This window comes from Eublepharis macularius, chromosome 5 (assembly GCF_028583425.1).
Source record: "Eublepharis macularius isolate TG4126 chromosome 5, MPM_Emac_v1.0, whole genome shotgun sequence".
Taxonomy (NCBI): Eukaryota; Metazoa; Chordata; class Lepidosauria; order Squamata; family Eublepharidae; genus Eublepharis; species Eublepharis macularius.
The window spans coordinates 23,566,688-23,580,356 of NC_072794.1; the positions used below are offsets into that span (position 1 = coordinate 23,566,688).

Sequence of the window (13,669 nt, forward strand, 5' to 3'; positions counted from 1 at the left end):
TTATTACTAAACAGTTTCAGGATGGAGTCACTAAGTTAGTTTTCCCAGTTTATGAACTAAGAACTTGTATTGCTCCAAGTCACGCTACTGTACGTGTAATATGGCCATTAAGGCAGAATCTGGGACATCCTAGGAAACGTTGAGACACAGCTTGCTTTTTAATTTTCTATTTCAAAAAGCAGGCATCTAGCTCTTGAAGATATGAAATGGTAATGTCACTGGATCACTGGTGGTATATTTTGCTGCCTCTTGTGGTAAGGATTAATGTGCGTTAATTGTGCATTCTATTGCCGCTTCATTACATGTCCAACTGGGTCCCAGCGCCTACACCTTCACCATACGGTAGAGGAATAACATGCCATCAAGTCTCCACTTGTGTGAATCAATCTTCACTCTATGAGTGATGGTGGCACAGGCTATCCAAAAGGTAAAGTGGCACATGGCTGCATAATTATCCCCTATGGCAACCAGAAAAAATAAGTGTGCAATTCTGCATGAGCGCTGACAATAAGTTTAAAATATAAAGGGAACGGTTTGAAGCCCTACTATAAAGATGTGTTAAGTTACAACTTTTGAAAGCAAAGTGCTTTGTAAGCCAATAAAATTCTGCCTGGCAAAAACTAAAATCTAATTATCTGACTTGTTAAACGGGCCAGAAATATAACCTTCAAGAAACAGCCCATTAACTTCTGTGTCTGGTAGGACCACTCTTGGTCTTTTTAATTTGGAATTATGCAAGCATGCCTATTCATAGCCACATACAGCCCCCCTCTTCAATTTATTAGCATTTTAAATCTTTATTTTTTCTTTCTGAGTCTGGCCTTGCAAACATGAGTCTAGAAATAAACAGGGTCACTTAAAAATGGAAAGCACAATAAAACAAATTACAAAAGACAAGAAGATTAAACCAATTGAGCCGCTTTTGTGTTGTTGTGCAACGGAGCTCTGCAAACGTTCTTGCTGGCTGTGGCTTGGCATTTAACAGCCTGCGATCAGGGCGGAGGAGGAAATTTTATTCCATTTAACTGTTGCAGATTTACTGCAGTGAAAAAGGGCTATGTAACCCGAGAAGTGACAGAATGAGGAGATCAAAGCAGGAGTCTGGAAACTAAAATAAACCTTCAGGCTACTTCCTGCAAGAAAATTCACTTTGGCAAACTAAAACAGAGTCCACCTAAAAACTGGGCTCCGTTTTATGAGCTGTCACAGCAGCTCAAGTGGTTTGGACCAGTCAAGTTCAGAACATTATATTTCCTTGTTTCTGTCTCACATACTTCTGTAAGCAGTTTTATAGGGGGGAGTTTTATTATATAAAAAAAAAAGAAAACAGAATTCTTTCCTTTAGCTTGAAATTGAGAAGGTTGCAGCTAAACTCATTAAAATAAGCAGGTCTTCATTTGCACATTCCATTCCCATTTACTACATTTTAATATTTTATTTTTGAATTTACAGCCAATGTACATTTTCTTTAATAACTCTTCCGCATTCTGTTCAATTATTGTTTAATATAGGCACAAATCAGTTTACATGGCCCAGATGGCTTGTAACCCAGGAGTTGGTCTATTCCTAGCAACACATCTGGAGGAAGTACAAGCAGCAGTGAGAATGTGGGAATTAATTAATAGTAAATTTCAAAAATGGAGGGAGGGGGGCTCCCAGGACATTCTGTGGAACCTGAAATTACTGTACTCATATTAAAGACATAGTTTTAATAGGTATTAAAACTTATTGATTAATGCTGGTCAGGCTGCAGGTGGAACGAAAAGTGTTGCCTGTGAAAAAAACCAACGCAGCCCAATTCCAGAGGTAAATTAGCAGCAAAATACACAATGGCATCAGATTATAATACATCCTGTTCAAAAATATGGTTGCAGACGACAATCCACAGGTCTTACTGATTGAAATAACCTGGGACTGTCAAGATGCTTGACAGATGCCAATAAGCAAAGCTTACTAAGCAACCCTCCATTCATTTGGATGGAAACTGTACACAGACTTTGGCAAGGCCAACTGACTTGTAAAGATGTGCCAGCCCAACCTTGGAAGATTTCACACAATGCACTACAATTCCCACTCTTTTGTTACAGCCAGGGATTTTTTTCAGGAGGAACGCAGGGGAATGGAGTTCTGGAACCTCTAGAAAATGGTCACATGGCTGGTGGCCCCGCCCCCTGATCTCTAGACAGAGGGGAGTTGAGATTGCCCTCCACGCCACTTCAACTCCCCTCTGTCTGGAGATCAGGGGGCGCGGCCACCAGCCATGTGACCATTTTCTCGGAGAACAACCTACTGAGTTCCACCACTTCTTTTCCCAGAAAAAAAGCCCTGGTTACAGCTCAGTGGCTGGGTCAGGAGTCATAGGTGGCGGAACCTCTTCAGTTATATTTCAGGCCCCTTTTCTGAATTTTCAGCGCTCATTTTAAAAAGGCACAGTAAAGGGCAGGAGGGAATGGCCAAACAGTATTCAGCCTTATTTCCCAAAAACCTGCTTCTGCCTTGCCGCATTCCGCCCAGTGCGGGTGTTAACTGACCAGCACAAAGTAACTGCTTTAGGTTTTATAAACATCAACAAAATATAATTTAGTTTTCATATCATTAAAATAGCTTTACACAATTGGGCTACCTATATGAAAGTTCGAGTTGTTCTACGGTGATCCCTCATCTGAACACTGCCCCTTTTTTCTGAAGCAGAATTTGGGAAAAAAATACATTCATGACTATTTATTTACAGTATTAGTAACGCTACCATTCCCTAAATACCGTACAGCCTTGGCTCACTTTAATGTGTTACCCTCGGCTCTTCTTGAAGGGAGATATTCACATACTCCCAGTGTATATGCCCCCTTCAATCAGGCACAGCTGAAACAGTCAAACATGACCCTTTGCACTGTTCATTTTAAAAGGACATTTGGCAAATATATATTATCTTGATCCTGTCCAAGTATCTGGGCAGATTTGATAATTTTTATCTCTCTCCTCTTCTTGTTGATCATTGCCATGAAATGATCATTGTTGATCATTCCCTTAAGGGTGGCAGAATTTTGTGCCTTGGCATGTTCAACAAGGAAGCAGTTGGATGCTTCAGGCTGTTCCTGCATTGGGCAGGGGGTTGGATTAGACGGTCTGTAAGACCCCTTCCAACTCTATGATTCTATGATCTAGTAGTTCAACAATTTCACCATCATTAATGATAACAATAAGTGTTTTGCGTATTACTTTTTAATCTGTTGTCGACATGTTTGTAGTGCATAGCTGATCTAAGAAGCACAACAAATAAATGTGAGTGGTTATAAGTAACATCCCAAATGACACATAACAGTTCATAAAACAAGGTACAAATAGCAGTGAAGATGGATGTCAATCTGAGGCTAGATTAGGGTTGCCAGCCTCCAGGTAGTGGCTGGAGATCTCCTGGAATTACAACTGATCTCCAGGCCACAGAGATCTGTTCCCCTGGAGAAAATGGCTGCTTTGGAGGATGGATTCTATGGAATTATATCATGCTCAGGTCCTTTCCCTCCCCAAACCCTGCCATCTCCAGGTGTCACCCCCCCCCCCCCCTAAATCTCCAGGAATTTCCCAACTTGGAGCTGGCAACCCTAGGCTAGATGGGTGGTAATCTGAGGAAGGGCCTTCTCAGCAGTGGCACTGAAACTTTACAACTCCCTCCCCAGGGAGATCTGTCTCCCTCCCTCTATCATTGTTTTCCAACAGCAGGTGAAGACTTTTTGTTTTTTTTGGTGTTCTGTCACTACCTCCTGTTAGCCTTCCCTGTGTTTATATGTTTTGGTTTAAATATTTTAGATGTATTGTATTTTAAATACTGTTTTAATATTTGAAATGTTTGCTGCCTTGAGGATGCTGGGTTGGTGGAAAGGCGGCATACAAATGTTTTAAATAAAAACAAACAAACAAAATAATGCAACTAAAAGAAATACTGCACATAAAAAAACTACAGTCTGATCCCTAAAAGTGTAATTGTTTAAGCAGCAAGACAACAAAATCAACAATAAAAAATTAATGAATTAGTAAACCATGGGAAAGAAACGTTAAAGCCTTCCAAAAGAGAAATGTTTTGATACCCTTTCAAATGGCTAGCAGTGAGGTAGCCAGATGTACCTCCTGGGATAGGGAATTCCAGAATCTGGGAGCAATGACTGAAAGGTCCCACTCTGCATGCCCAATTTCAGCTAACGCAGGCATGGGAGAAGAAGCTAATCTCAAAGGATGGGCAGACACGAGTGGGTGGGGAGTCCCTGCATGTACTCTGGTACTAAATCATTCACTTTAACCAGCACTTTTAACTGGGTCCAGGAACAAATGGACAGCCAATGTAATTGGGTCCAACAGGTGTTGTACAATCCCTGCGGTGCGCTCTGGTTAAAAATCCCTTACAGCTGCATTTTGGATGGAGTTGAAGTTTTCAGGCAATCTTCAAAGGCAACATTTAGCACATTAACCTAATCTGATTCAGCAGCTTCGGGACTTTCATACAACTGTTTTTGAACAAATGATAATCAAAAACAATTAAAGCTGCAGAGATTCCACCAAATGAGGGTCATCATGGTACACTAAACACGTACGGTTTTTCTTTTTTCATAACAGGTATGCAGGAACCTGATTCAGACACCAGTACAGGTGAGGGGATGTAACCCTTTCCTCATTTGTAATTTTCCTAGCCTAAAACGGTTCCATAGAACTGCTATTTACATTACAGCTCACTCTCTGTTGACCTGTGCTCCTGTTTCTTAAAAAATCCTTGACTGCTCCAGACAGAACTCCCAGTTTTAAGTGTAGCTTGGCCCCAAGCAGCCAAATATTTTAAAAGCATAGTTATCTTGAGCCCAAACTTGTTAGGTCAGAACAAACATTCACCCAGCAATGGTTCCTCTTTTGTATGTGATGTTTAAAATAGGAGTGGTCAAGATACATAGATCTCTCTCTCTCTCTCTCTCTCTCTCTCTCTCTCTCTCTCTCTCTAACTCTCTCTCATTTAAACAATGGACTCTTCTAGAAACTGAGTCTCCTGCGAAGGGCAACATGCAACCAAGCAAGTCTTGATTGAAAACTCAACAGCCAGTTTTCTGGTTTTGTGGACCCTGGTGAACTCAAAACAACAGTCACCATAAACAGAAGAATTGAAAATCTGCTGCCATAACTGACGCAGAACAACAGAGCAAACACCCCCAAATCCAGAGGATGAACAATGCCAATAGTTCCTGGACAAAAAGAACAATTTCCTGGTGGAACGGCTATAGCGTTCTTGATCAGCCAAAGCGCTAGAGTGAACTAAGAATTTGGCAGTTCTAGATATCAACAGAGATGTCTGCACCTTGTCCTTACGAAGCAATTTGGACTTGCAGTATGCTACATCATGAAGAGGAAGCAGGGTCCATGTACATGGCTGCCCAAACCGGAACTTCAGAGAGGCCTTTGCAAAGTCTTTGCTTGGCCGTGTTTGCGAGCTCTCTACTCACTCTATGCCTTGCCTTTCTTCACACTTTATCCATATCATGGGCGAATTTGGATGCTGAGTTCCCAGTGTGATAAAGTCCTCTTATTCATCTCGCATGACAACACTGCTGTATTGGCACTAATGGAGATCGAAATGGCTTGTGTAGCAGCCAGGACATTGCACTCTGAATTCAAATCTCCACTCTGCCAAAAGTGCACTAAGTGATCTTAGCCCAGACACTATTTCTCAGCCTAACCTACCTCACAGGATTGTTGTATGGAGCTCCTCAGCTCCTTAGAGGAAGGGGTAAATGGGAATTAAAAATAAAACAGAATTATAGCGAGTTATTCTCTCTCTCTCTCTCTCTCTCTCTCTCTCTCTCTCTCTCTCTCTCTCTCTCTCGCTATATATATATATATATATGCGCGCTTACTGGTTTAAACAGAAATACACTCAACATGTCTTGCAATGTTAGGTTCCATGAAACCACAAAGAAGTTTGACTATACATGCAACAAAATGAATCCCCAAAGTTTCTAGTCCTTGTATGGCTAGAAGAAAATTCCCTATCAGAATCATATGATATGGTTCTGTCCAAGAAGGTTCTTGAAACAAATTGCAAACAACTTTCCATGTTATTCCATATTTCATTTTGCTAGTTACGATGACAAAGATTTTTAATCACTTTGCACATTCAGAGTGCTCTAGGACAACAAATAAGATTACACCTTTTCACCCTAAAAACCTAACCAAACCTGCAAGTTCAGCACTAGAGAAGACGTCCTCACAAACTGTTACAGCAATCAAGACAATTCCCACTTTCAAAATAAGAAGGGTCCATACTCTCCTGCCCTGAAGTTTGGAAAACTCAACTTTTTCAGAAAGAAAATCAGAATAGCAGGCTTTTCACCCCCTCCTCAATGCCAATTCTCAGAAACTCTGGCAGGAACCTATCCAAAATTCCTGCAAGCCCTCCAACTCCCTCTGAAAGGCTCCAGAATAAGCCCTGAATAACTCTGCCATTAATTCAAAAGAAAGCAGTGACAGAAATTAAAATGCATTATTATCCACAGCACAACAAAGAAACAAGAGGGGGGGAGAGGTCTACTGATTAAGTTATAGAAACAACTGTTCTGTAAAACATGGAAGTAGTTTCTAAAACAGAAATCCTGAAGCCTTTAGAGTAACATACGGTTCTTATTAGATTTTAAAGCTAAACATAAAAATGCCCTAGAATTATGTTATGGAATGGATTACATGTACACTGTATAATATATAAAATAACCCTGACTATCTGTGATTATTTTTAATTAGCTTTCCTATCAAGTATGATTTTACCTTCCGACAGATTTGGGGAGGTGGGAGAGCTAAACCTGAGAGCTCAGGGGACTAGCAATTCCGTTTCTCATACCTCAGAGCACTAATGCATTTTACATTAACTGCAAGCATCAGGAAACCCCAGCTCCTGGCGCCAAGGAGTTCAAAACTGTAATGCCACATGTCTGAAAACTGGGATTCACTGCTCTGTCAAGCAATCTGTTCTCTTCCCCTTGTTCGGTACCTGGAGCAGAATATCTGCAGCAATGTATGTTTCCAATTAGGCAGGCTCATTATTACCTTATGGGCAGCCCCATGGATGACGATGTCAAAAAAGTATTCCCAGAAAGAGGGATGTGGATAAATCATGCCTAGGGTTTGTGGAAGTGTCTCAGTCCAATATCCCATTTCTATATATGTATTTGCCTACAATGGAACTACTGCATCAGCAACACTGCTGTATTGCAATTGCAGTATCACAAATCTGTGGCTACACAACTTTTGGCAGGTCTTACTCTACTCTACTGCCTACTCTATTGGCAGGTCCTATTTAAATGTTTGTGTGCCAGCCCAACTTGTTTTAAGCTTAGGCTGTGTAACAGTGTTTTTAGAGTAGGACCATTTGTACACCCGGGGAGCATTCTCGTAAATGAAGTAAAAGGTTTTCAAAGAAGCAAAAATCATCAGCGAGCGCCCAAGTCTCTTTTCTCCATGGTTACGTGCTGTACATTTAGGGCAAGGAACAACCACCCCCAAATTGGAAATATGTGGCTGAGAAGGACCTTTGTGCTGACAGCATCCTTCTGGTGGATGGATGGCTCCCAATGCAAACTTGCTTTGTCCCTAGTGAGGATGACTGGAAAACCACTGTAAGTGGTATAATAGGGAACTATGGACAAGGAATGCTGTAGTCACATTTGACACTCAATCCCTTAAAAAATGGAAAGTGCAGACATGTTTAAGGTAAATCCAGAAAGAATCTTAATTTTTTAAAAATTTACAAGTTGGAAATAATTTTTACTCAACATTCCTCAAAGACAAAAAAAAAGGTATAGAAAAGTATTAGCTAAGTGCACAAATGCCAGGTTGCTTTTTTTATGGAGTCAAATTTGGGGTGTGAAATCTATCCTTTGGGATGGAATGAGTGACGCCCCTGCTGAAAGAAGAGTCTCCCTTGCAGGGGGGAAAAGATCACGGTTTCTGCTAAATATTATACCGCTTGATCTCTAGTCCCATCTTGGCAAACAGGTGCTGGGAAAAAGGGGAAGGACTTCATTGCCCTGCAGGGATCACCTCCTCTGAAATCATCCCGTCTCGTTCTCACATGTCCTTAAAAGTCACGCAAATGTGGGAAGGGGCAATTTCACAGACACTGGAAGATTTCTCTAAACAGCACCCCCCACCCTCCCAGCCCGCCACCATTTTGGCTAAGAACCAACAGAGGCTTTTGGATCAGAATAAAAATACAATTTTGTTCCGCCTCTTACCTTTGAGCCAGCGATAACTGAAAAATTACTTTTCAAGATGCCTTTATCTTTTTAACAGAAGTTTGTGCTTCAAAGCACAGCAAAGTAACAGTAACTTTAGCCCAAGGACATGCTGTCCTTCTACAGCTGGAAAGAGAAGAGCTTCTACTGGCAAAGGGACAAGCTCACAAAAAAAGAATGAGCCAGATCACAGCCATCATAATCTTTCATAAGAATATGCAGCGAAGGGAGACCTAGTTGATCAAGATGGATGGATTACTGCGCAGCTGAAACCTATCGCCTGGATGGGCCATGTGCTTAATTGAATTGTGGTAGTGTGAGAGAGACTTCAGATTCCAGAAGGTGCTTTGCATACAGCTACACCCAAGTTAATCAAGCAAATATTCTTGGATAAGGAATTTAGTTCTTCTGCTTCTAACTAAATCCTTTCAAGTCCTGTAATACATCACTACAGGGGCACGGGAAGTATTCTGGGAACATATTATATTGGTACTTCTTCTCTTCCCACATGTTATGGGTTGGATCCAGCAATCCATGGATGCAAGGATTGTGGATATTTTCCATGTTCCCCTCCCCTCAGTAACCTTTCCGACCTCAGAAATTTGTGTGGGACCCACACGGACTAACAGCCATGTGGATCAGGAGGCTGCGCTCTGTGTGAGTGCATGGTGGTGGTGGGGGGGGGGACAAGATGAATTCCCTCTCACTTCCCTTTTCCATCAGTGAAGATACACCAATAGAAGTCAGAAAAGGCATATTTCATCCCTTCCTCCTACCCACTGCAGCCTCCTGACCCGTATGGCTATTGGATGCCTGGGCGACTGGAAAGCAGGAGCTTAACAATAATAGAAACCAGGGGTGTGCACCCGAAAAAGATTCAGATTTCCTGCTTCGGGTTTACCTGAAGATCAAAGCAGCACTTCTGGCAGGCCTTTTCATCTGATCGGAGTAGGGAAGAGGGAGTTCCCTCTTCCTCCCTCCCACTGGATGAAAAAGCCTGCGTGGAGTTTTGAAAGCTCAAAGCAGCCCTGAAAAGAGCTGATTTGAGCTTTTAAAACATTCAGGCTGGTTTTTTCATCCAATGGGAGGGGAGAAGAGGGAACTCCCTCTTCCTCCCTCCCACCAGATGAAAAAGAGGGCAGGGAGCAGCAGCACTTTCCTTGTTGTTTGCAAATGGCAAGGGGAGTGCTACTGCTGCTGCTCTACACAAAGCTTCCCGAAGTGTTCCGAAATGCTCTGGAAAGCTTCACTTTGGGATTCCCTAATCAGCTCAGCAATGCTGGGGCCAGTTTGGGAACCCCGAATCTACACGAAATGGGACCGATTTGGGTTAAAAACCCAAATCGGAAACCTGAAGCACACACTCCTAGTAGAAACAACTAATGAATCAAAACCCCTTGGCCAAAGTTTCCAAAATTGATGCTTGAACTGTAAAAATATTGAAAAAATTATGTGATTTAGTTTCTTTCTCCTGTTCTATCCCTATTACTTCTGAGAAGAGAGCAGAACTGCTGGTATATGACAGTGTTTATTTTAAATAAAGCAACCATCTGAATGTTGAAGCATGATAAAATGTTTAAGTTTTCATCTTGCAATTTTGTTCCCAGACTATACTTTTAAAAAAAAGAGCGTGACTTAACCTTACGCTGGAAATTTATACAAGTGGCTACGGAAGTGATCGTGTGTAATCTTAAGCAGGGGAGGCTTTTCCCCCAAAAGCAATGTACCTGCTAGGGAAAGGATGCTGGCCGACAAGGTCTCCGTTCTGAAGGTGGTAATCACTGAAGAAGTCCGGACTGGCTGCTCCATCATGTGCCATCAGCCCATCTATTAAACAAGGGGGAAAGGGTAGAGGCTGAATACTATAACAGACACAAGCAAAGCCTCCAATCTAAGGAATGATCCTCCTACTTAAGAGGCTCTCGTGTTGGACAATAAGCCACTTAAGCTGAAAGAAATCTCCTTTCAGGATGTTTGGATCCACCACTAGTCAAGAAAAAAAGTGAAAACCTCTCCCTTTTCCTAACCATCCTGCAGGAGTGAAAGTAAGCTGGCACAGGCTAGGACACAGTACCACTGAAAAAGTAGCCAGTGCCACAGTAGTACCTCCCATCTTCTGCTTCGAGCCCCACACCCTAGCCCCAATAGATAAGATAACAGAAAGAAATTTAAGTTGCTTCCACAACTGTAACTGTGAAAATATGCACTTGAGCAGACGTTCTACAAACTGAATGGTCAGGACTGTAAATGAATGAACCGTGTAAGAAAAGCCAGTTCTGTGAGAATCTAAGCTGACCACAGTTCCATTTCACAAACTGGGCAAGTTACATGTGTCTGAAGGATACTGCTGACTAATTTAGAAGATTTTTGTGCCATATCTCCAGGGGAACCTTCCTGAGGGAGGTTACAAAACATCACAAAAATATAAAACAAGGAAATTTGTTCATTAAAACCCAGCATCAAGAACCTGGGCAGATCATGAAACATTAATCAATGACTAAAATTTTCCTGGCTAAAGGCACACTTGAAAATGGTGTTAAAAGATCAATCCCTGAAATAAAAGTTTGGGTAAGCAGGAACATGTATCTGGCACCAAAAAGAAAGTATTGCAGGTGCCGACTGAGCATCAAGGTATTTCAGGTGTGTGGTGCCGCCCTGTCTCTGGTTGCCACCCACCTCATCCACACGGGTATTGAGAGCAGGGCCTGACAGAAAGATCTTAACTGGTAAGCTGGACAGGAAGCAGTCCTTCAAGTACCCTGGCCCCGAACCTTTCAGGACAGCTAGATGACTGTCAAGGGTCAATGTAGCGACTAAGCATCTTGGTGGAGGGCACCTAGAAAAAGCCCTGCCCTCACTCAATGTTCAGCATTCAGACGATTAATCAATAACCCTCAAGAATTAATCATGTGCCAGAATCAGTCACTATTCACATTTCCAATACCTAACTATAAGATCTTTGCCTGTACTGGGGTAACTCTCCATTTCAGTTCCCACCATGGACTAGTTGCCCAAACTATCCCAAATCTAAATTCCTGACCAAGCTCCATCTCATTGCTTTGCCTCTGAATACCTTCCATCTTCCACCTGGCACCCTCCACTCTTTTTACGTTTTGAATTATTCCCAGATTTCTGACCCTCCCACACCTAAGCTACCTCCCCCATTTCCAAGCCTGGAAATTAAAGAATCTTTTGTGTTTGGGCTTTGATGCTTGCTTTGGAACTAGGACACCTTGCTCCAAGATTATTCCTGAGCTATCTGTGTGGCCTACACCTATCTGTGTGGCCTACATCTGAAGGTTAAACCCAGCACCTCCTTAAGCAGCAGTACAAGGAATGTTCTTTCCTTATGTTGAGGCTATTTTTAGGGTGGATTTAGAAAATGGGCCCTGTTTCACAGAAGCACTTGTCTAGTGTACATTTGACAAATACACAAGGTCAAACAGCAACTGGTACGCATGATAGTCCATTGCACCTCAGTTCAGACTGGAGTCACAGTACAGTGCTGTTCAGTTGTTTTGGGGGCTGTCCATTGTCATTTTCCAGGAATGTAAGCATATTATTTTCTTGCATTGATTCTTCTGTAGATGTGATTTTCTTCAGTACTTACATGACCGAATAAAATCTATTTTCCTTCACCATTTGTATGATCACTAGGAGGGGAAAAGAACCATTGCCCCTTAGCAATACAATTGCTAACAGGCTTCTGATTTAAACAATGTAGTCACAAACTCTTTTTGTCAATTTCCCCAAGTTAGGACTGCTTGGTGGAGTCTGCAGGTGGAGCTCTCTCTTCCTTCTTGCAAGTGAGATGAACCAGGCAATTTCTCTTAACATCCCCTTGCAGTGGATGTAGGAAAGGAGTAGAGGAAAGTAGGTCGCTGCTTCTATCAACCTTACCTGCATTGTAGTAGAGATCTGGTCGCTCCAAAATGTCTCCTTCGTGGATATAGGGCTCAACACTGTCATCCCCGTACAAATACTGCTCATTCTCATCCATTTGCCGACTCTCTACCATTTCTAGCCAATGCGAGTTGTGCCATCGAAACTTTGCACTTTGGATTTTCTTAGCCCATTCCTCATCATACTCCTGTTAGGAAACGGAGAGAGACTTTAACACTTAGGTGTTTCAAAGCAACGGTGTAGCTCTGAAGGCAATGAGTTGAATGGGGAAGGATATTTTTTTTCTCTTTCTGTGAAACAAAAAAGCAGCAGCAATGAAGGCAATGGCAAAGTAAAAAAACTCTGTAATTAGCACTGCTGTGCGGGATTCACGGAATCTGCCATTTCCTAGGATTATTTTTTAACAGAATAAGGTGAAAATGGAAACACAAGAGTTTGGAGTCAGTGAAAAAATCTGACATTATTAAGAAGTATGGCTCTGAAGTACCGTCAATTAATTGTTTGGGTTAACTGATGCATAATTTTTGGGGAGATTAAAATGATGGACCAGTTTAGTCAAGCAGCAGGCTGATCTAAATTTGTGTACTATTTTTAATACAAGGACTTCCAAAAATCACAGTTGTCAGGCATTGTTTTAGAAGATGCATTCCTCTTATCTGAAACCAGACAGAATGCCTCGTCTAAGATGCTGCCTGATGAAACACTCGTGCAACAAACATGTGGCCTTTAGAAATATTGCTTTTATTGAAATGCAGGTTAAATCAACCAACCCAAATTCACACTGCTAACCTGCTGAGATTTCTTAAATTGGTTAACGGCTATATTGTAAAATATACCTTTCAGTACGTGGGAACTTGTATCCGTGTTAAAAATGGAATACATCTTGCTTGCCTTTAGATGGTTACAAAATCCACACTCGTACTGCCAGCCCTCAATAGCAATAGCACTGAAGGCTGCAGAGTGATATAAACCAACTAACATGATAAGGTTACCCCTGTTAACCCCAAGAGATCTATCAAAGCCTCAAGCACAGTTCCAGTTCTGTGCCATGCCAACAATCAAGACTGACAGGAATTTAGAAAGCTCTTGAAATCCAGATGCACATGAAGCTATAGTATAAGCTTTCACTCACTTTCTTTCCTGGCCTCAAAAGTGCATGTGAGCAGGGGTGGGGATTACAGGAACGTGAGAAGTCAGTAGGGTGCTTTAGCAGAACACCCTTATACAAGAAAGGCAGCTATTTCTGAATGGATCTTCCCCACTGACACAAAGGTGATGCCCCCTGGCACTTCCTGGCCCAATAAGGCGAACTTTAGGGAAGAGATGCTTTCGAAAGGAAGGAAGTGGGGAGGTCAAGAAGCATGGCTGTGGACACCATGGTGCCCTCAAGCGCCACGTTGGGATTCACTGTGCAATAGAAATAACTCCACTGCTGATGGATGAACAGGGGCTGTGCCTGCACTAAAAGAAAAACTCTAACCATCCCCTGCCTGCTTAGGAAAGCAAGT

At 42.0% G+C, this 13,669-nt stretch overlaps 1 protein-coding gene across 1 annotated transcript in view; it reads right to left on the minus strand.

Annotated features, from left to right (window-relative positions):
- KIFAP3 (kinesin associated protein 3) overlaps window positions 1-13,669 on the minus strand; it is a 73,503-nt gene that overhangs the window by 13,854 nt on the left and 45,980 nt on the right. Inside the window, exons 18-19 of the mRNA XM_054980700.1 lie at window positions 12,159-12,348; window positions 9,986-10,085 (exon numbers count right to left, since the gene is read on the minus strand). Coding sequence (XP_054836675.1) covers window positions 9,986-10,085; window positions 12,159-12,348 — 290 coding nt within the window. The remainder of the gene's footprint in view (window positions 1-9,985; window positions 10,086-12,158; window positions 12,349-13,669) is intronic.